This window comes from Dipteris shenzhenensis, chromosome 25, assembly GCF_047967505.1.
Source record: "Dipteris shenzhenensis isolate YYH24624 ecotype China chromosome 25, Dip_SZ_1.0, whole genome shotgun sequence".
NCBI classification, from domain to species: Eukaryota; Viridiplantae; Streptophyta; class Polypodiopsida; order Gleicheniales; family Dipteridaceae; genus Dipteris; species Dipteris shenzhenensis.
In genome coordinates, this window is record NC_141620.1 from 30,612,360 (window position 1) to 30,635,378 (window position 23,019).

Sequence of the window (23,019 nt, forward strand, 5' to 3'; positions counted from 1 at the left end):
AGGATGAGTTTGGGAATGTTCCTGGATTTGTCTAGGTATATGATCTTGTATATCACCGGCATCAAAGTAATGGGCCTCCAATCAGCTAATGACTCACAAATGGGCCTCTTGGGAAGAAATTCGACCAACCCTTTCTTCCAAGAATCCGGCATACATTGATTTTGCCAAGCAGTATTGATCATTTGCAGCAAAGGCATTTTCAGCAGATCCCAAAAAGCCAAGAAAAATTCCATCGTGAGACCATCCTAGCCAGGAGATTTCCATCTACCTGATGATTTAACAGCATCGCTTAGCTCTCGTTTAGTGAAAAGAGCTTCCAAATCCAAGGCCTGTGCCGGAGAGACAATTGGTATGGCATACTGTAATAATTTTCCCCTTGCTGTAATAACCTCTTTGGACCACACACACACGCGCGCGTGTACACATTTTTTTGGGGTGAAAATTTTGTAGCTTTATATTACGGAATCACTATCCCAAAACGGGATGTGGAAAAATCCATCACGAGAAGATCTCAGTATAAGACATATACACATCATGATCTATGTACCTAGTTTGCAAGCAATCATAGAAAGATTGCCGCAGAAAGTGCTTGAAGAAAGAAGAAAGGAAAAATGTAGGATCAAAGACTCTATGATTTCTATCCTTCCATAGAGTCCAGAGTGCCAAGTAGTGAACCCAAACATCAAAATCCTGTCTAGGTGGGTGTATCCCAAAAATCTAAAAGAACTTTCCAAAGGTTGCATTTGGAAAGCGAGCTCACGAACGCTACCCAAGGAAGCTTAAAAAATCAGGATTATGGGAGCAATGCCAAAGGAGATGAGGCGCATTCTCCCGTGGAGCCAAACATTTGTGACAAACAGCACGAGCAATATTCTTGTGTGCCAAAAGTTGCCCAGATGGAAGAACTCCCAACAAAACTCGCCACAAGAAGACATGTTGGAGCGGAATTTTTGAATTCCAAATATGTCTTAATGTCTTCTGTCACCACGTGGCAGTACGATTCATTCGCCAAAGCTGATTTGCTTGTGAGAAACCCATGGTGGAGGCAAAAGCACTTTATATAAAGAAGAGACAGTAATATGTGATAGCCTCAAAGGGCGATAAGGTGACCCTCAAGAAGAAAGTGTCAAGTCCTGAAGGCGGTCCTTAAGCTCTAAAGTCGGAATGGACTGAAAAGGCTGAAGCATTCCAGTAATAGTTTGCCACATGAATCGGTAATGCATCCCAAGACTAAATTTTGCAGCAGCCATAGGAAAAGTAAAGGGAATCCAACATCATGAATGACATGTGCAACTGAGTGGATCCCCTTCAAGCTAAGGAAATATGAGTGTTTAGGCTTCTGCACTGCCAATGGAGGGGCAAAACCTTTTGACCAATGTATGCTTTCTGCTTTGAGATAGTTTCCCTGCAAAGAATGCTGACCATGCTATTTAAACGAGACAGGACATGCTTCCAATCCAGTAACTTCAGAGAGTTCAGAGGCACTCAAGAATTAGCTCTCTTCTATGGTGATCAGGTTTCACTTACCATGCATGCTTACATGGATAGTGACTGGGCAGGATGTTCCGACACCAGAGTGTCAAATATTGGCAATTGTTTTTTGCTTGGCAATTCATGTATCTCTTGGCTCAGCAAGAAGCAACCATTAGTTGCCACGTCTAGCTGTGAGGCTGAGTACATGGCAGCTTTCACCGCTATAGTAGAGTGTGTTTGGCTTCGACAATTACTTACAGATCCTGGTATTTGCCAGACCTCCTCCACTATTGTCTACACTGACAGCCAGAGTGCTTTGGCTATTGCGCATAACCCAGTGTTTCATGCGCGTATCAAGCATATTGAAGTTCATTATCATTATGTTCGGGAGCGGTTGTCAGTAGGATACATAGAGTTGTCCTATCTTCCCACAGAGGACAACATAGCAGATATGTTTACAAAGGCACTTCCTCGTCCCAAGTTCGAAGTCTTTTGACATGCTTTACACTTGGTTCTCTTTGTTACATGATTTGACATCCCTTGTATATTCATAGGTGGCTATATCCTTTTGGATGAACATGTGCCACCATGACAAGAAAATACCAGGTATTCTGAGACGTTTCTAGAGTACTTCAGCCCATCCCATGAAGGGGGGTTTGTAGGCCATCTTCTGGTGGTTCTAGTAATGCCCTATAGGCCATGGTATGTGCCTTGTAGGCATAAATAAAGGCACTTGTAGTGTTAGTGCCTTTTAGGCCACATAGGACACTTAGTCCTATGTGACACCTAGGACACTTAGTCCTAGGTCTAAGTACTTGTACCTTGTACTCTAGCCTTTGCTTTTTTATCCAAGATTGACGTGACGGCTGTGACTTTTTGACTCTAATTACCTTGCACTCTCTTCTCTCTCAACGATCCTGCAAAAAAGGAAAGTTCTGCCTTGCTGAAAATTATCAGAGGCAAGTAAAACTGAATATAAGCCACTAGAATCGATTGAATAATTTGTAACTTGACATGTAGAGGCCATGTTGCTAGCTTCCAATATTTAAGCTTTTTTCAGCTTGTTGGTGATGAGTAATCGACCAACCCAAAGGAAAGCCCAAATGACGAACCATTTGATTGGTTGGAACAATTTCCCTCGGCCATAAAAGAGTATGCCACTCTTTTTAATGCAATGGCAATAGCTTAGATTTCTGAAAATTCACATGAAGACCAGCCGCCAATCCATGTAAAGATTGCATCAAGCAAGATAGATTTTGCTTTGTATTCTAAGGAGTAAAAAATCAATCATGTGCATAAGCTCGAGCAATGAAAGCACTGCTCCCTTGAATTTCCAAAACATGAAGCACGTCAGATGCTATGAGATGATCCATGTACTCAAGCATGGGATGTGTGGCTATGGCATATAGGAGTGCACTAAGCAGACAGCTCTGATGGACCGAACAGCGGAGGGTGCATGCTTCAAAAATATGTCCAGATAGTATGCAGGCAGCTTTGATGTCACTGTAAAGCCAATAAATAATATGCTGTAATTTCTGCCCAAAGCCCAATGCATTCATAGTTTGCGAAATAAATTCCCTTTGGACCGTGTCAAATGCCTTGGCAATGTCAACTTGCAGTAGCAAAAGATCCTGCTGAGTATATTTGGCATATTCTATTCCAACGTAGGCGTTTGCAATATTATGGGTAATGTACATGCGAGGAACAAAACCGTATTGTGCAGGAATCAGGACGAAGGCCATCATGTAAATACCTTTTAATGCGATCCACCACCATTTTAGTGATGATCTTGTAAATGACAGGCATAAGGGTAATGGGATAGGCATAAACGTAGTGGGCCTCCAATCAGCCAAGGATTCACATATTTGCTTCTTAGGAATAAGTTTCACGAGTCCTTTTCCCCATGAATTCGGCATGTACTGCTTTTCCCATGCATAGTTAATCATATGTAGCAAAGTTGACTTGAGGATATCCAGTATGCAAGAAAGAATTCAACGGCAAGACTATCCCATCCATAGTTGCTATCAAACATGTTTGATTGATTTACCAAACGTTTAGAAACGTTTGAAAAAAAGGCGTTTGGAAACTTCAATCAAGCTTTGATTTGCATGCACAAGTTTGAAAAATTTCAAACGTTTGAAAACATTTCAAAAAATCAACGTTTGAAAAAGACCCTAAGTCTTAAACTATGAAGATTTGGCCTATCTTTTCATGCCCGTTTTGGTGCTCGTACCCGCGCGACAGCATCTAAACCTTCTGCGTTGAAAGCAACAGCTCTACCTCCAAAGTCGTGACGTTTGCTGCTCTCCAGTCCCTAAGGTTGCATGTTGCAGTGTGCGCTAGCTTTTAGATGCTAGGTATGTAGCTACCAGCTATTTAGTAGCGAGTTAGTAGTTATTAGCCTTGACATTGATGTTTGGGGACCATTGCTTTCAAGTTTCATATTTTGCAGCTAGCAAGTTCTAACTTATAAGGTGTTTTTTGAGAAAAAAGGTTTTATATTTGACTTAGAAATTTTGTTTTCAAGTTATGGCCCTAGGCCCCAAGTTCCAAGCTTTGTAATTCAACTCTTTTGAGAGTCAAAACTCAAAATGTGACTGGTTTGGTAGTGGTAAGTTTGTAACTGCTTTTTGCTTTAGAAGTCTAAATTTTAATGAAATTTCTAGCTTGTAAGCTGTGTATTATTATTTGTAATGACAATATGTCAAAATATGCAGCATAGTAATGACATATAAGTCAAAATATGCAGCATATCCTTTAGTGCTAGCCTTCATCATGGCTGAGTCTGCCCTTCATCTGCGGAGTGCCGACAGAAACCCAGTACGAAGACTTTGTATAAATGGATGCTCAAGTATGTGTGGGTGTGTGGATTTGTATGTGTGAGAGCATATTTTTATATTATGGTCTACACCCACTGTTGGGCGTTGATGACGTCAGTGGGGATGTCATAGTAGCTAGTCCCTGCTATGCATGATGGAGTTTATGGTTTTCAACCTTGTGAGTGACTATCATGAGATTGAAGCTGCACTATGTTGTGTTTTTAGAGGATGAGTTTGGGAATGTTCCTGGATTCATCTAGGTATATGCCACATGATTTTACAGCATTCGATAATTCTGTTTCAGTGAAAGGACTTTCCAGCTGTAGAGCCTGAACAATAGAGACAATGGGAGAAACATGTTGCAAGTATTGAGTCAGTGCTGCAAGAACCTCTCGTGAAGGAGCATCTGTAGTCCCAAATTGCTTGGAAAAATGATCCACACTGGCTGCAACAAGTTGGGCTCGAGAAGAAGTTCAAATACTGTCAGGCTTACGGGCCCAACAAATATTTGTAGATTGTCTCTTGTAGTGCACACTTTTAAAAAATTCGTTTGAGGAGCAACCTTTGTCAAAGAAAGCCCTCTGTCGTGCTCTTGTTTCCCATTTAGTAATTTTTTTGTGATCATTGCTGTGCAGCAATGTTTAGCTTGACATAAATATGTGCTTTCTTCAAAAGACAAAGGCCGAAAATGACTGAGCTCAATCAAAGATTGACAAGTGTTTTTGGCTTGAGCGACAAGATGTCTCAATATCTTCATGTATTCTTCACCATATTCCTGAATAACTGATTGCATTCGAGCAACAAAGGCATCGTAGGCATAACCCATATCAATAGTGCTCTGATGTGAGAGAGGCTAAGAGGCATCATAAATCATTTCCTTGTATTGATCATGCTATAGATAGTTGTTATTCAGAATGAGGAGTCTTCTATGTGACAGCCTATCATGTGGTATTTCATGAAAAGAGATCAAGAGGAGCATGGCCAGAATGCATAAAGGCATAATCCACCCACAAATTAGTAGTGAGAATGTCACAATGCTGTGGGTTGATCCTGCACGAACGATCCAATCGATCCTGATACGAAGACTGTGCATTATGATGGAAAGTAAAGCCTGGTAGCAAAGGATGTGATTCCTTCCAAAGATCAGCAAAATTGAATTGCAACTGTAATTGAGACCAAATCTGCCTCTCAGAGGCCAGCATATGAGTACGACTTGATGTATTGTGTCCTTGATGAGGGGCATCGTTGGAATCATGCTGCATATCATCCCAAAAAATACCTCTACTGCATGAGGGTTGAGGTGCATACACTGAGGCAAATTCAAAGATTTCTCTCTGAATAAGACACTCATGAAAAAGGTCATGTAAGCGAGCAAAAGGGATTCTTGGAGAAGGATCTCATTGTGTATATTGAGGAGACAGAGGACTATGATTGCGCATGAGTACAAATGGCAGTCTGCATACCTAGTTGAGACCCGTAGAGTTGGAGGACTACATGTATTTCGAAGGGGTGGCAATTTTCTTCCACTCCTATCTACATGCGCATATGACGCTATTGGCACTAATGAGCATGTTTCATATAGGTGGATCTGAATTAGGAGACCCAGACCATAGATGTATCCATTGTAGCATGCTATTTTCCTCCGCAAACAGTAGATTATGCTTTTAACTCATCATGGGGAGGACAAACATCACCTTTTCTAGTCCTATATGAAGACATTCAGAGATACATACAGTTGGATGAGGTGTGCTCCTTGGGGACTTCAATGCTAGGACTACGGATACACATATAGTGATCTTTGGATTTTTAGGGTAGATCTTAGCATTACGGGATCTCATCTTGGAGAGTTTAGGCGCAGATCAGAGGGCATACACATTCGATCTTCCGTCATGCAATGTGGGAAATATTTGCTAGATATGTGTGCCACACATGAGCTGCTCATTATAATCATTCATGGAGATGGCTAGGCTCAAAGAGATTTACATGTTGCCCTCACGGAGGTGGTAATAGTGTGGTAGATTACATCATGAAGTCCTTTGCTTTTATGTCATAGATATCTGAGCTCATACTAAACCCCCTTATGCCAAGAACTGACCACTCACACTGATTTTTCAACTTGGCCCTCCTCAACCTATATAGGACACCCATAGATCCGCTTCTTCTACCTACTACCAATATAACTTTGATCATTCTCTAGGTCACATCTCCTAGATGAGCAACTAAAGATAGATGCTAAAGCTCTTCTCCTCACTACCTTCGTCCATATGGCATCATAACACTCCTTTCCTTAATAATAGAAAACATTGAAAAGACAATTGAAGAGTCTGTCCCTTTGAATAGTTGGTGCGATGACGATTTGCAAAGTGCATCGGCTCTTCAAAACCTCATAAAGGACACCTTGATCAAGGATAGACTAGGAGAGAATATTGACATATGATACGACGGAGAAATGGCTATTTCTTGCTCACAATGTACAAGATCTCTTAGGTGTCCTTTATAACAATAACTCAAAGAATTTTAAATGAAGTTTTAGAAAAAAGATCACAATTTCCTATTAGTGACCTTAGTTAAAAAGCTTACATGGAGATAACTATGATGTTCTTAATCAGCCATACTTGATGTAGAGGACCTCCGCGCTCTTCATTGGTGCCCACAGAATGGCAGGTTGAGTGAATTTGTTGGAATCTTACATAGGACAAGATGTAGCTTTCTACACCGAGACCCATCAGTGCCCAGAGCGCCCTTTGTTTGTAGTTAGTGGATACACATGGGAGAAAGCATATCGGGATGAGATAGGTGGAGTGTGGATTGGGATGATTGGTAGTACTATGCAGATCATCTCTCATCGGGATGATCTCTGTTGAGAGGCATAGCACACATTCTAGATTTCTATGAATTTGGATCCGACGCCCCTGTTGACAAGATCTCTTAGGCATCACCTTTGGGTTTTAGATACGACTCTAATTTATTGCTTGAAATTGATCTAGATGAGGCAAGGAGACCCCGAGTATCTGCAGATAGGCGAGCCCAAGTCACATCTTACATGCACGCTTTCATGGACATGGGCAAGATACATGACCTTGCCATTTATAATGGTTTGGACTGGTGGCCTTGCTCGGGTGGATTTAGTTGCTTTCCACATGAGGGGGGGCCCAACGTAGTTGACTCCCTCAGTGGTCCTGTAGAATTGTCCGCCTTTGTAGTGTTGCAAGGCGAGTGTGAGTGTCCTTGAATCGAATGACAAGAGGTTGCTCCTGAGTGGGGTCCTGTCCTATGTGCCATGAGCCCTCAATCCCATCCTCCGGGAGTTATAGAGTAGAACCCATAAAGCTGGTCACTCCTAGCTGGCAGTGGAAGAGGTGCAATTGATCCCCTTGGACTTTAACATTGAGTTGACCATCCCACTTTGCCTTTTAGCTTGCATACATTATTTATCTACTGATCCTATAAAACTTCTTGATCTACCTCTTATCGCGACGTATATTGCATAACTTCTTTGACAAGTCTTCCCGTCCCACTTGATCTTTGAGTCATTTTTTTAAGCACTCTATCTTTGGAGCTTGGAGCCTTCGTTCTATTTCACACCTTTTTTTTTTCCCTAGAAGGGGGGGGGGGGGGGAGAACCTTTTATTGAGAAGATTATGCATTCATAGTGGTCCCAAAGTAAGACAGCTACTACTCATAAAGTTGACGAAGATGAAAAGAAAAACCACGGAAAATGTACATTCAAAGCTGCGCCAAAGAGGAGCAACTTCTACTTTGAACTAAAAACAATGAAAAAAGGTTCTAACTAGGTAGATGAAGATCTCCTTATGCATGTGCATCCTGAAGGGAGCGGTGCATGGAGGATCGAAAAAAACCATAAGGATCTACAGAGGAAAACTCATAAAGGTGAGGCATGATACAATGACCATAAAGCCCAGAAGCGACACCATGCAAAAAAGTTATCATAATCCGGTATAGAGGTACATACACATTTTTTTTCGGAAAATCTAGTTGTCATTATATTACAAGAAACAGTCCTGAAGAAAGGGACTATCAGCTACAAGCCAGGTGCGCGCGAACACACACACACACACACACACATGCACACATGCACGTACGCACACAAAGCCATTCCCCTTCCTTCTCTCACATGAATTACTGTTTAGGTTGCAACCTTTCTATAGAACATATGAGTAGTACTACAAAGAATAGAGAATGCTCTTCATATATGTGCTATCATAGCATGTGAGTTTTGGCCTTGCTTGGTGGGAAAGGGATCTCTAGTTGCCATCTCCAACATGATAGTGTGGGAGGAATATGCACAAGACCTATGTTTTGTAAAAATATTTATGAAGCTCTTGAGTAGTAGGACCTTAAGCATGATAGTAGGCCCCATAAGTTTGTATTTTTTCCATACGTAATGTAATTATTTATCCTTTGGTAATTGATGAGGATGTTTTCTTGATGTGGCCGTGTTAGAAAAGGTGGATGGATGTGCTTCTAAAACTTATGCAATTTTAATTGCAGGAAGTTGCAAAGAATGGCAATGGGAAAAATCCACATTCATCATGGTGCAATTATGACGACTTCAATGAGTATTTTTGGTAAATATACGATCTTTAGTTTCTCTTCATTGTCTACATGTGCAATTGAAGTGCTCTCCGAACATGTTTTGATCCCACCAAATGTTTACGAAGATACCTTTTTTAACATAGTAGGACAGATCCATATCACAATGATTTTACTAATGACTAAAATTCGACATTGATCCACATACTTTCTAATAGCTAAAATAGTGGGTTTTTCAAATCAGAGTGGTTTTTTCTAATCACACTGGTTTTTCTAATAACTAAAATTTCACATTGATCCACATACTTCTATTGGGCAAATTTAGCACAATGGTATTTCTCATAACTAAAAGAGTTTCAAATAACTGTCATGACCTGTGTGAGTAGTTGTTAGTTGTTATTTCCAATCACTTAGTTTGTCTTTACATTTTGTTGCTATGCAGGTCTTCATCTTGCTTTGAGCTACAGTGGCCATGGCAAGTGAACTCTCCATTTTCCTTAGGAAGTGAAGCTGATGGAGAGGTAAAGCCCTTCCAATTTCGAGTATCACTCAATTTTAAAGGATATAAATTCGTGCATTGGGAGGTTATGGTGTATTTGATACTTTGCTCTTGATTAGTAGATGGATTTGAAGTCGTGGAAAGATGTAATTTTATGAAAGTTCATCAAAGGAGCTAGGACTAATATGCCCTGAGTGCTGGCTAGAAGCACAGCATGGAAAGCCATGAACGTAGCTGTGTCTTGTCTTTGTCAAGAGTATCGAATAAAAGAAAGTTTTTATCAAGGATGGCCATGTGTGATAAGTGTATAGCTACAAGTTTTGTTAGAAATCCTTTGTCATGTAAAGATTTGTGCAGCGGAGTTGCACTTCCTCTGAGCAAAATTGTATGAGCAAGGTTTTATGAGCGATTCATGATTAGAAATACACTCAAGGAGTGTTTAGTAGAGAAACTACCTTGGAAATTAGTTCTCTCTTCATTTTCATTCTAGTCTGTTTAGTAGAATCCAATTTGCTAGCTATTTCTAGAGGGTTTAAGACTGTTTAGTAGAACAAATTTTATAGATTGTCTATTCTATTAAGTAAGCACCATTAGAAAGCATGAAAAACCAAGGCAACAACAATGAACCAAATAATTAAATACCATGCTTCCATTAAACCATAGCTTGTAATATCTCCTCTTCATAGAGTTTTCTTATCACTTTTTGTGGCTCTCATGAGAGGCTTCATCAATGAGAAACAATGATTATTTCACTAAAAAGTGAAAAAAAATAAATAAATAATATATATATATATTATGACTATTTGTATACTCTTAAAATTAAATTCAGAATTTAAGACTCTAAATGATATAATTTATAACTTATAACCTTGAATATGTGCTCAAATGACCTATTTCGTTCGATTTGAGTGGCTAAATGACTATATTTGAACATTCGATGTGAAAGTTATGACATTCTAAAAAATGTTATCCAAGATAGTTTCGCCAGGGGAGCTACCTTGGAAATCTTCCTATAAATGGATTTCTTTGGAGAAACCCCCTCAAAGAGGGGTGATGAGAGTGTTTCTTCAAAGTCCATGGTAGTTTACAATGAAACTGTTTCCTTCAAATGCGTTTCTTTGGAGAAATCCCCCATGACGAGGGGTTATGAAAGGTTTTCTTCAAGTATACTCTCCTATTAAATAGAAGTTATGAGGGGATTTTCTATGAGAAACCCACTTTGCACGTCAATTTTTTCAAGATCCTTTCCATACGAGTATCCACCATTCCTAACATAATTGTCGTCGTTAGATGAAGTTCTCCATCGTTGTGCCAAGATTTGTGGACACAATAGACATTCTCATTTAAAGAGGAGTTGTGATTTTTTTGTAATTAACTAAAAAATATAGTTTCTCTGAGAAACATGGTTTTTGTGATATACCCTAATATGCCTTTTTTGGAGTAGATGAGAAATGATGTGAACCAAGTTGAGCCAAAGGGTAAGGGGATTGCCAAGGATGATCCTCGTAAGAAGTCTATGGAACCGGGACAGGGTGGATTGAACCCAAGTAGGAGTGAATTCATGGCTGATGCTAGAAAGTCACATCCACAACAGTCCCCAAAATCTGCACCCTCATGGAATATAACTCAGTCAGGAGGTTTGGAGTTTAGTCTAGCCGAGGGGACAGCCTTGATGGTGTGCCCGGCCCATCCAAAATGTATCAGGCCTCCTTGAAGAGAGGTGAATTCTTGACTCAGCAATTGTTGGCCTACAACCAATTAGACCCTGTGGTGAGAGAAGCCGTGACCTTTACTCAGTTTGTGAAGGCTACTCGAGGTAATGACAAGGGTCATGATTAGGCAAGGACTACAAGGACAAGATTGTACTGCAGAAGTTCAAAGGAGAGTCCTACTCAACCAATGAGCTGCAGGAATGGATAAGTAAGCTGGAAGACTACTTTAAATTAAGCCCAAGAACTGAGGCTACCAAATTTCAGTTTGCAGTACTACATTTGGAGGATTATGCCCACACATGGTGTGAACAAAATGAGAGCAAGAGTGAGCAAGAGAGTGAGCTGAACGTAAGTCTGTTGAATAGTGGACTGAAATGAAGTTAGTACAAAAGAGAAGTGAGGGGTTTTGTCTAAGTGACAAAACCCTATCTTATCGAGTAACTGTAGTTAGGGATTAGACTGTGGTTAGGGAGCAAAAACCTCAAAGAGGGAAAAGTGTCCCTAACCCACTTATTACATTACATTGGTCACTGCCTAGAATATGATAATAATTCTAACACCCCCCTGCAGTGCCAATGTGGTGTACAAGGTAGTGATCAATCACCAAAAGGAAATAAGTTTAGGGCACTGCGAAATGCCTCAAACTTCTCACGTGGAAGTGCTTTGGTGAAGATGTCTGCAACATTGTCATGTGTTGACACATAGATCATACTGATCTCCCCTGCATGCAACTTCTCTCTAACATAATGATAATGAACCTCAATGTGCTTCGTGCGAGCATGAAACATTGGATTCGTTGCCACTGCTATAGCACTCTGACTATTAGTGAGAATTGGAGAAGGACCCTCCAATAAGAGACGAAGATCAGCGAACAAACGTCGCAGCCAAACACATTCAACTATAATTGTGAAAGGTGCCTTGTACTCAGCTTCACATGAGGAAGTAGCCACTGTAGATTGTTTCTTGCTCAGCCAAGAAATGCAAGCTTTGCCCAAAAATAAACAATTACCACTAGTGGGTGGTATCATAGTCTCAGCCTAATCTGAATCACTGTAACCATGCATCTGCAAGTCACCCCCCTTGGGAAACATGAAGCCATAAGACTTTGTGCCTTGCAAATAACGGAAGATGTGTTTTACAGCCTGTCAATGTGTTGTCTTTGGGTTGTGCATATATCTGCTTGCCTGAGATACTGCATACTGAATATCGAGCCGTGTATTGCACAAATAGATGAGGCATCCAACAGCTTGGCTGTAAAGTGTGACATCCACTGATTCACCTACATCATACATAGTAAGCTTCAGCCCTGGCTCCGTGGAGTGGTTATAGGCTCACAATCATGCATGTTGAACTTATCCAAGAGCTTTTGCACATACTTGGATTGAGACATAACGATGCCACACTTGTCTTGTATGAACTGGATCCCTAAACAAAAATTTAACATGCCCAAATCTGTCATGTCAAATTCAGTTTTCAACTCAGCTTTGAAATCTGCAATTATTTTCTCATTTGACCCTGTGAGCAGCATGTCATCTACATAAAGAATGATGGCCAAAATATCCCCCCCATCCTCCTTGATGTAGAGGGTGCTTTCCGTGGAACTATTATATAACCCCTTACTTGCCAGGAATGCATCAATCTTGGCATACCATGCACGTAGGGCTTGTTTCAGCCCATATAAAGCTTTGTTAAGCTTGCAAACCTGAAGTGCATTGCCAGAAAGTTCAAATCCAGGAGGTTGTTTGACATAAACCTCTTCCCTCAAGTCCCTGTTAAGGAAAGCTGTTTTTATGTCCAATTGATGGACATTCCAAACAAAATTTGCAACTGATGGACATTCCAAACAAAATTTGCAGCCATGGCAATAACTGACCGTATGGTGGTCAGCTGGGATGTAGGAGAAAAAGTCTTCTCATAATCTATGCCCTTCTTTAGTGCATAGCCTTTGGCAACCAGCCTTGCCTTGTACCTGTCAATGGACCCATCTGGCTTCCTTTTCACCTTGAAAATCCACTTGATACTAATGGCATGCTTACCTGGTGGCGAATCCACAATATCCCAAGTCTAATTTTTCTCAATGGACTGCAATTCATTGTGCATGGCATGCATCCAATGCACATTATCCTTTGCTTCTTCAAAAGAGTCAGGTTCTTCTTCATCAAGAAGAGTCCCTGCATAAGCTGTCTCTACTGAAAGAGCCCCGCTTGCGTGCCTTACTGCACTACGTGTCCTGCCAAGCAATGGGGCCTCAAGCCTACTGTCCCTGAGACTCTGTAGCAACCAATTCGGGACTATTTTGGCTGCGTGTATCTCTTGAATCTCTTGCCTGACAACTTCTTTCACACCTTGCGGACGTACAAAATCGGCCTGTGATTGAATTAGGGCATGTGGATGAGGAGGAGGTTGCTGTAAATTCTGATTTTCAGCATGGGCCTCAGCTGGGGAACCAAATGCTATAGGAAGCATCCCCTTAAAAAACATCCTCTGAAGAAGCCGGAATATTAAATTCAGCATGTGTATGTGCCGAATTCTCTGAAAATATGACATCTCTACTAACAAAAATATTGCGAGAAGCAGGATTGTAGAGATGATAGCCTTTACTTTGTGCACTATACCCAACAAAAATGCATTTAGTGCCCTATCTGATAACTTATGTCGAAACTCCACAGGCACGTGGGCATATGCAACACAACCAGAAACTTTGAAGTGATCCACCAAAGGCTTTCTCCCGTGCCATGCCTCATAGGGAGTGATTGTCTTCAAAGCCTTTGTGGGCGCCCGATTCAAAACATAGTTTGCACCCATGGGACCTTCGAGCCCAAACCTGTGGGGCAGCTTTTTATTGGTAGGCATGCATCTATTCATCTCCATAAGAGTGCGATTCTTGCGCTCAGCTTTGCCATTTTTGAGGTGTAAGCCTCACTGTAAGTTGATGCGTGATGCCTTTCTTCTTAAAGAATCCCTCAAACTCATGAGACATATACTCCCTCCCTCTATCTGTGCGAAGTGTCTGCACCTTGAGTCCTGTCTCATTCTCAACCATAGCCACAAAGTGTTTGAAATGCATAAACACTTCTGATTTTGCCTTAAGACCATAGACCCAAGTGTAATTGGTGAAGTCATCTATGAATGTAACATAATAGAGATAACCCCCAAAAACAGGTGTCCGCATGGGACCGCATACCTCATTGTGAATGAGCTGTAATTTACGTGTAGCTCTCACTGCACCATCCTTCTTAAAAGGAAATCTATGGATCTTGCCAAGGATGCAACCCTCACATGCATGAGGAGGAGGTGACTCCAAAGGAGGCAATGCATCAACCAAAGCATGCTTCTGAAGTGTCATTAAACAGCCGTAGCTCATGTGCCCATACCCGGCATGCCATAACTCTGCATGCTGCATCACAGCAGTGGGAGTGCTCACTGAAAGTGCAAGATCGGATCTTTTCTCATATATATCAAGCTGAAAAAGACCCCGATACAAAGTGCCAGACAACATCAAAGCATAGTAATTCTCTTTGTCTGTGACTGCACACTTAGCATCATCGAATACAACCTGAAATCCTCCTCTACTAAGAGAGGACATTGAAAATAAATTCTTCTTTATACCTGGCACATAGAGAACATCTGAAATTCTAAAATCTGTGCCATCAGTGGATGTGAGGAGAATGTCTCCTACTCCACACACTGAATAAGAATAATTATTTGCACAAGTCACCTTCTTTTTAGTAGGTGGAGGATGCAGAGATGCAAAAAGGCTCTTCTTAGAAGTGATGGCACAAGTAAAATCTGCCAAAGAAAATCTGCCCACAGTGACAAATACTGTCACATCCTATCAAAGGCTCAACTTGCACCACAATGCTCTGCTAATTGCCCAAAAGTTTGCAAATAAAATCTGCAAAAATTGGCAGAAGTCTGCAAATTGACTCACTCTAAGTCCAGAGCTGCTTGCAAACCTCCAAAATGCTCTTTTAACTGCAAAATTGCAACCCAAATGCAAAAGCTCCAATTTCTTGTGGGAAATTGCATACAAAAAAGGGCAAATGGTCTGAAAGCCCCAAATGTTGCAAAATTTGCACTTTGCCTGCAAAAGCCCCAAATTTCATTGCAAAATTGCAGTGTAATAGCAAAAGCCCCAAATTTCTCTAACACCTGCAAACTAATTGCAATGTCTGCCCACGAATATAAAATGTCTCAAATCACAGCCAAACAATGGCTCAATGGATAAATGTGCCTGGCAAAAAACACCTGCAAGATTCAGCTGCAAGGTAAAAGCTTGCAGAGTGTACGGATACCAAAGGTGTACGGAGCAGATATGATGTTACGGATGGCGCTGACACAGATGCTGTACGGACTCCCACGTGCAGTACGAATGCTGACCACGAGATTGTACAGACACTCAGCAGTTGTACGGACGTTGTTTGACGGGAGTAGTACGGATAGCTGCAGGTGTAGGGACAATCAGCAACAGTACGTATGGAACAACATTGCTGTACGGCGACCTGTATGACGTTGCAGTACAGAATGCAGTACGGGATCCATACTTTGTACGGATGGCGGCAGAGATGTACGGCAAGATGCGGTTGTAGGACGTCGAGGTTTGCGGATGGGAGCTGGTACGAAATGCTTGGCGATGGAACAGTACGGAAGTAGGTACAGAGTCCGTACAGTTGTACGGACTGTATGGGATGGCTATCGGGAGTTGGTACGGGATGGAGGCAAGAGGGAGGAGCACGGGCAGGAAGAACTAGAAGCAGGTCCAAGAGCTTGAACTGCTCTGATATCAAAAAGGAGAGCAAGAGTGAGCTGAACATAGGTCACTCAATAGTGGACTGAAATGAAGTGAAGTACAAAGAAGAGATGAGGGGTTTTGTCTAAGTGACAAAACCCTATCTAATCATTAACTGTAGTTAGGGATTAGACTGTGATTAGGGGGAAGAACCTCTAAGAGGGAAAAGTGCCCCTAATTCACTTATTACATTACATTGGCCACTCTCTAGAATATAATAATAACTCTAACACTAAGAGAGCTCTTAGGATATGCCTACGCACATAGCAAGTTTAGCCTAGAGTAGGAAATGAAGAGGATAGGGAAATAAATATCCGGTGTAGAGATGATGTGGGTGCTTATTGAAGTGCGAAGGTTGTAGGAGGGCCTGTAAATCACCCATAGTCTTAGCTGGGAGTCAAAAACCAAGAGTTTGACACTTTCCTCCTCCAAGCCAAGAGACATAGAGATCAGCTCATGCGAGCAAAGAGGAGAATACATGAGGGACTTTTAGAGCTTAGTGAGAAAACGATCACGGACCCTTTCTTTGGTGACCCGAGCCAAGGTCAGCATGGCACTTGACATAGTAGAGACCTAGAGTGCATGACTCGGTAGACATGACCGTGGGTGGACACGCACTAGAGAGACGGTAGCACTTGTTAGACAACGGGCTATCGCACGGAGACTATAGAGGAGGATGAAGGGACCCAGATAGACTATCAGCTGAGCATCAGCAACGACCCATCACTGATTTTCTTCCTGGACAACACCAGCCCTCACTAGATCTAGAAACACTTCCAGACAAGCTCATCTTCTGTCTCCTTAGTTGGTCCCGTTGACATCATACGTGGGTCCAGTCATTGCAATGCAGATTCTTTTAAATTGGAGTTTGGGATTTAGAGTAGTATAGCACTCAGCAAGGGCCCTAGCAAGCCCTTGCATCAACCCATGGTAGCTTCTATGAGTTACTATTTTGAGTGTGCTTTGTCTCATAGGCCCATGAGGCCTGTAGAAGACGTTAATATATCTATCTATCTTCTTTCTTTCTCTCTCTTTCTCTTCACAATTTCTCTCGTCTGTTTTTAGGTGATTTGTTAATGATACTTTTCTTTGTGTATATTTTAAACAGAGGCAAAGCCCAGGAAGTGTTATGATATCTTGTTGGTAATTTACTCGCAGGTAGTAGCAAAGGTATCATCGAGAAGAATCAGTGTAGGGAAGAGTTCATTTGTGGAGCATCGGACATTTTTCCACTTGTACCACAGCTTCCATCGACTTTGGATATTTCTTGCATTAGCGTTTCAGGTTTGAAATGACAAGTGTATGCTACAGTGTTTCATGTTCTGACGTTTGCATGCCTATTGTGTTCCCATCTCAGCTCAGAGGGGGGGCTTGTTGTTAGTTGGCCTTCAACACTTTATATTTTTCCTAAGGGTATTTGCGTCTGGGTACAGGCATTGGCGATAATAGCATTTTCTCAACCTTTGGGTTTGCACACAGTGAAACTGCTGCTTAGCCTTGGTCCGACTTTCGTGGCTATGAAGTTTTTGGAATGTATGGACTGAAAAGCCCATATGGTTCTGACTATAATTTCTTCTTTGGGATGCAGCATTGAAGCTGCCTTTTTGGCAAAAATTGAAATTATGGTTTGACTAGTAGAAATGAAGTGTATCAATTTACTTAGATGAAATAGGTATTGGTATGTGGTTTAATTGTATTTTGAGTGCAAGGCAATGAAACTAACTGTTGATGATTTCTTTGCAGCTATATTTGACATCTCCCTGATGGTTGGAGCATACACCAATGCACAAGGCACAGCAGTTGCACGCATTTTCCTTAGATTTTTCTGGTTTGGAGCTTGTTCAGGACTTCTAACATACCTATATGTGTGAGTAAACACGTTAACAGATCGCGTCTTGAGATTTATGATTTTTTGGGGAATGGCATTGCAGACATCTTATAGAAATGGCTGTTGTCTTGCACACTTAGAGAAAGAGAGAAGGCACAGCCCTATTGGACACACCAAAGCACTAGAATTGGATGGACCAAATGCTTACTCAGTGTTGCACTTTATGTCCTATATTTTAGTGACTCCCTTGCTGAAATACCTGTTTTGTAGAGTTCAAACTCTGTATCAGGCACAAAATTTGTATGCTGCAGGAAGCTGAAAGGGAAATCCAGTAGGTGTCTATGTAGAGTAAGATTGTGACAGTGATGTCTGTAAAGATAAGGCCGAGTAATGCTTGGCTCTCTTTGTCTTGTATTCTGAGAGGTTGTTGGAAGGAGATTCCCTAGCAAAATTACATGTATGGATACCTCTCTTTGTCTTGTATTCTGAGAGGTTGTTGGAAGGAGATTCCCTAGCAAAATTACATGTATGGATACAGGTTTGCATCGTCTCTTTGAGAGCAGATGCATATTTGGCTAACATGTTAATAAATGCCTTGACCATACGCATGCATTCTAAAGATGACAACATTGTGATAACTGGCTTAACTTCCTTCCTGCTTGGTGTTTAATTCCTTTTTAACATCTTCATTTTAGCATTAGACCTTCTAGTGTCTAAGGTAAAATTCCCTTATGAGAGCTTGCGGGACCTTTGAGAGTCATATGTCATCGTCAGAGTCCTGCGCATTGCCTGCTTTCAAGCCAGGTTTCAAATGCAACTTTAATTTTTTGGTCGAGAAGCCTTCGGAGTTCAATACTCCATGCATTGTAAATATTTTAGGAACATTCAATTAGTTCTACAAGGCTGGAATTGGGCAATATCAGAATGTCACAGTGCTTTAAGTCAAGTCTTCGTGTTGTGGCATTCTTGAAGGATGTACTGATGCTGTTTCTGTTGATGTATCAAATTCTTGGTCCCTGTATAAAACTTTCTGGGTCGTGTCGTACTTGGTTGTCTTTTTTTGGGGGGGTACATCAAATTCTTGGTCCCTGTATAAAACTTTCTGGGTGGTGTCGTACTTGGTCATCTTTTTTTGGGCGGGGGGGATATGTTTTCAAATCCAGTTAATAATCCATGACAATCCATTCTGAGTGTATTGTTTTGTGGCGTTCTTGGAAATAGAACTAATGTATTTGATTTTGTGTTTGGAAAATAATGTTTTGCAGGTTGTTGCTTAAAGTAGGGGATGGAAGCTTGTCCACGTCTGTACTATTCAAATTTTACATAGGTCTTTTAGGTGTATATCTGGTCCTCCACTTCTTTATAACTCTGGTTCTACGAGTACCTGCGTTTCGTGTCCAGACACACAGGTGTGATCAGTGGGCAATTATCCGCTTCATAAAGTGGATGCATCAGGTATGCAGCTCATGACACTATTTGTTTTCATTGAAAATTGCAGGGCTTGAAATGTCATAATTTGATCTTGAGTACATTAATTCTGCAGGAACAATACTATGTTGGTCGCGGGCTTTATGAAAGAACTCAGGATTACTTAACGTAAGCCTTTCCTCATGCAATGCTATAGTGAATAAGACATACATAGGGATTTTTTTCACTAGTCTTATTTGATTGTATGGTGGAGAAGAAGGAACTTTTAGGCTGGTGTATGATGCTGATATCTTTTTCTCTTCAGTTTCCTTCCTAGATAGCTATTTTTGTTCTGTAGACTGCTTTATTTCTCTGATATGTTGAAAAGATTTCTTCTGAAGGGTGTTGATAAGCAATATCTCAAGAAAGGGAATTGAAATCTTTTTGCCAAGATTATGATCGGTAATGCACAAACTGCAGGTATCTCTTGTTCTGGGTGCTTGTTCTAGGCTGTAAATTCAGTTTCAGTTATTTCCTTCAGGTATACTTTTGTTCCCCCCCCAAAAAAAAAATCACCCTCTAGCAATGTTTGCATTCACGTTCTGAGACATCATTCCTAAAGATCATATTTAAAGCTCCACTAGGGTTATGCAGTTGAAGTTTCTGCAGCTCTAAACTATTTAATGCTTGCTTTACTTCAATCTCTTGTATTGTGATGGTGGTTTTTCATTGTTGTAGAAGGTCCTTACTTTTCTTTCTGTATGTAGATCCAGCCACTGGTAGTACCAACCAGGACAATTGCGGGCTACAGGGACCTCACCTATACTTGGCATGATTTTGTCTCACGAAGTATGCTTCTTTACCATTTAATGAATGGGGTTTGTATGACCCATTTATTTCAGCATCATCTCTCTCTCTCTCTCTCTCTCTCTCTCTCTCTCACAGTTACAAACATTCAGGACTTCGTTGGCACCCCCTGCGCTCTTTGTGAAAATCAGCTTCTAGTAGAGTCCGCTACTTACGGATCTTAGAGGAGGGCTTCATCGACCCAACGAGGTACACATGGATCCACATCCCCCATTCCATGAGGATTTCTATCGGACAGTTCCGAGCCTCATCACACCGCCTCTGTATAGAGAGTGGTCGTGCGGATGGCATACCAAGAGAGATGTGCGACTCCCTGGAGATCGAGTCAGAGGAGCGTTTCACCTCCAGGTGCCCGTATACTATGAGATCATAGGTTGATATGACTGTCTTTTCACAAATGGGTTTGGCTCAATACCTAGTTTTCTATCTTAACTAGACCAGAGATGCTTGGCAGCCTTCATTTATGAGGCCGTACGACACAGTTGAGAGGTTGCCCATTTACGTAGGGGGATCATGACACACATCTAGGCTCCACCCAGAGCATAGTCATAGAGTTTTTCCAGCCAAACAATATTGACTGGTAGGACTCACAGAGACGGCGGCCTTGGGGACTCGAGCCAGAGTTAGAGATGTGTCAGACTTGCCAACGCATTGAGGCACAATTCAAGCTAGGGGACCTTGCTTCCATGCTTACTAGACCCGATGCTTGACCCACCGGAGTGACTATGGTAGCGGCTCGTTGCGCAAGGCTACAACCAAGAGAGTTCAATGAGCTACCCATGCTGCTAGCCGCCAGCGCCCTATTACAAGGTTTTTGCAATCTCACACATCGACGGCCCCCCTCCTAGGGTTGATACCCTCATTGGCTTCCACTCAGAGAGTTCGCGTGTACCAACACCGTTATGGGCATGTTATGGATCATGGTTTTTGGTTATGGATTTTTGTATTGTCTTGGGTGTTGATGCTTGTTTAGTGGCTCCACTTATCAGTTCATTCTATCAGTTTCCTTTAGTCTCATAGACCCTTTTTGGTCTTCTGAAGACTTTTAATAGACTTTCTTTCTTCTCATCTACTGAATGCACTCTCTTTTTGCCCCCTCATCTCTCTACATGAGAAGCACGCACATGAGAAGAGGCTATGAACAGCATGCCTCCCTTTGAAGAGCCTTCTGAAGAAGACGAGGAGATGGATTTTGGAGGAGAAATTCTTGTAGCAGAACTAAAGGCTGAATTGATGACGTACTTTGACAAGCAAATGGAGGATTGCAAGACATGGTGGCATTCAGACTGTAGTGGTGCTACAAGCCATAGTTACTGCTTAGTAGTAGGACTTGAAAGACATGTTGGCAGATCGTAGTGGTGCTACAACCCACCGTTACTGCTCGGTAGTAGGAAAGGGAGGGACGGCTCGAGTAGCACTTCTTTCACCTTTGAAGCTTTGATGGGCGAGAAGAAGGAATGCACATCCGAGTGCATCGATGCTTGGTTGAACCGGTAGCAGGTGCATTTTCAATATTTTCAGTCCCTTTCCTGATTCCTTGAAAATCCAAATGGCATAGGGGATGTTGAAAGGGAAAGCTTAGTTTGGTAGAAAGAAAGAAAGAAAGAAAGAAAGTTTATTAAAGTCTTCGGGAGACCGTGAAGGTCTATGAAACGAAAGATAACTGATACAATGAGCATAACGGTGGTGGTCTCAAAACGGGCCAGCCAACCGTTTCTACAAAAAAAAAAAAAGAGGTTATGAAGGACGGTGTGTCTAGTCCTGATACAAAAAATATGTGTCTACCTCCAGATGATACAAAAAAGAAGGGGGGGGGCACCAAAAAAGGGGCAGAGGGGGGAGATACAATATATGTGTGCAGGTGGTGATCGTCAGAGACCAATCATAGAGGGAGTTGAAAAGAATCGGAAAACTTGGGCTGCATTCGAAAAAACGTTTAAAGGAGACTTCCTTCTGCCTGAGGACGAGTTTGATCTCCTAATTTCTAAAGAGCTTGCAACTTTGAATATGGTGAAGATACCATTCGATACTTACCTACAGAAGTTCAGAGAACTTCAGTCCAAAGCCTTGTATATGGATCCTACTACCTTGTGTGGATTTTTCCTTAATGGTTATCGAAAGAACATAGACTCTAAGTGAAGAAAAAACAAGTTAAGAACCTCGAGGATGCTATTGGATTTGCCACAATCTATGATGATACCATGGCCAAGCGTAGTTCTTAACAGAAACCTTAGGCTACTGCGAGTTTCGAGCAAAAGAATTTCAAGAGGAAGAAGTATTTTGGACCTCCAAGGGTGAAGAAGACTCCAGCCACAAGTCTTTTGGAGACCGTCTGCAAAGCGAGTGAAAAGGACCGGGCAAACTCTTCACCGTAGATGTGGTTGTGGAGCTCATGAATCTGGACAGGGTGGATGTAATTCTTGGGAAAGAATGGTTGCACAGACTTAATGTCCAGACGGATTGGTAGAGTCATAGGTTAACTTTTGTCAAAGGGGGAGAACCCTATGTATTACAAGGTGATTTTGATGTCTCGCTCTATCGTCTTGTAAACTTGTTGGAAATAGCAAATACGATGGCAAGTTCTGATTACGAAGTGTACCAATGTGCTTTGTTTTTTGCATCTGCGGTTAATAATGTAAATGAATCTTCTAAACGAGATGCATGGGAAACAGATGCACTTGCTGAAATTAAATCAAGACTTATTGATCTATTTCCTCCCGAATTACCGCTTGGTATACCACCACTTATCATTGGATAGAGTTCGTTTTAGGGACTTGGCCTATCAGCATGTCACCTTACAGAATGAGTCAGAAGAGGACGAGATATCCCGACAGTTGCTAGAGTATCTACAGTTAGGGAAGATTACGGAAAGTAAATCTGCTTGGGGTGCTGCGGTGCTTTTGAAGCACAAAAGGATGGAAGTGGGTGGATGTGTGCAAAGTTCTCAGCTCCTTGTTTAATCCTTTGCAAAAATAGTCTCCAAGTACTAAAGGTTAAACAAAGTCACAATCAAGAACATGTATCCCCTTCCTAGGGCGGATGATCTAATTGATAGATCTCAGCGAGCTGTC

General features: G+C 41.6%; 1 protein-coding gene across 2 annotated transcripts in view; it reads left to right on the plus strand.

Annotated features, from left to right (window-relative positions):
* Window positions 1-23,019, plus strand: part of LOC147885741 (callose synthase 9-like) — a 273,087-nt gene that overhangs the window by 53,311 nt on the left and 196,757 nt on the right. For both annotated transcript variants that reach the window (XM_087396032.1, XM_087396031.1), the window contains exons 11-19: window positions 8,805-8,881; window positions 9,289-9,367; window positions 17,005-17,130; window positions 17,280-17,379; window positions 17,590-17,713; window positions 18,940-19,129; window positions 19,218-19,270; window positions 19,562-19,622; window positions 19,849-19,930. In XM_087396032.1, coding sequence (XP_087252158.1) covers window positions 8,805-8,881; window positions 9,289-9,367; window positions 17,005-17,130; window positions 17,280-17,379; window positions 17,590-17,713; window positions 18,940-19,129; window positions 19,218-19,270; window positions 19,562-19,622; window positions 19,849-19,930 — 892 coding nt within the window. The remainder of the gene's footprint in view (window positions 1-8,804; window positions 8,882-9,288; window positions 9,368-17,004; window positions 17,131-17,279; window positions 17,380-17,589; window positions 17,714-18,939; window positions 19,130-19,217; window positions 19,271-19,561; window positions 19,623-19,848; window positions 19,931-23,019) is intronic.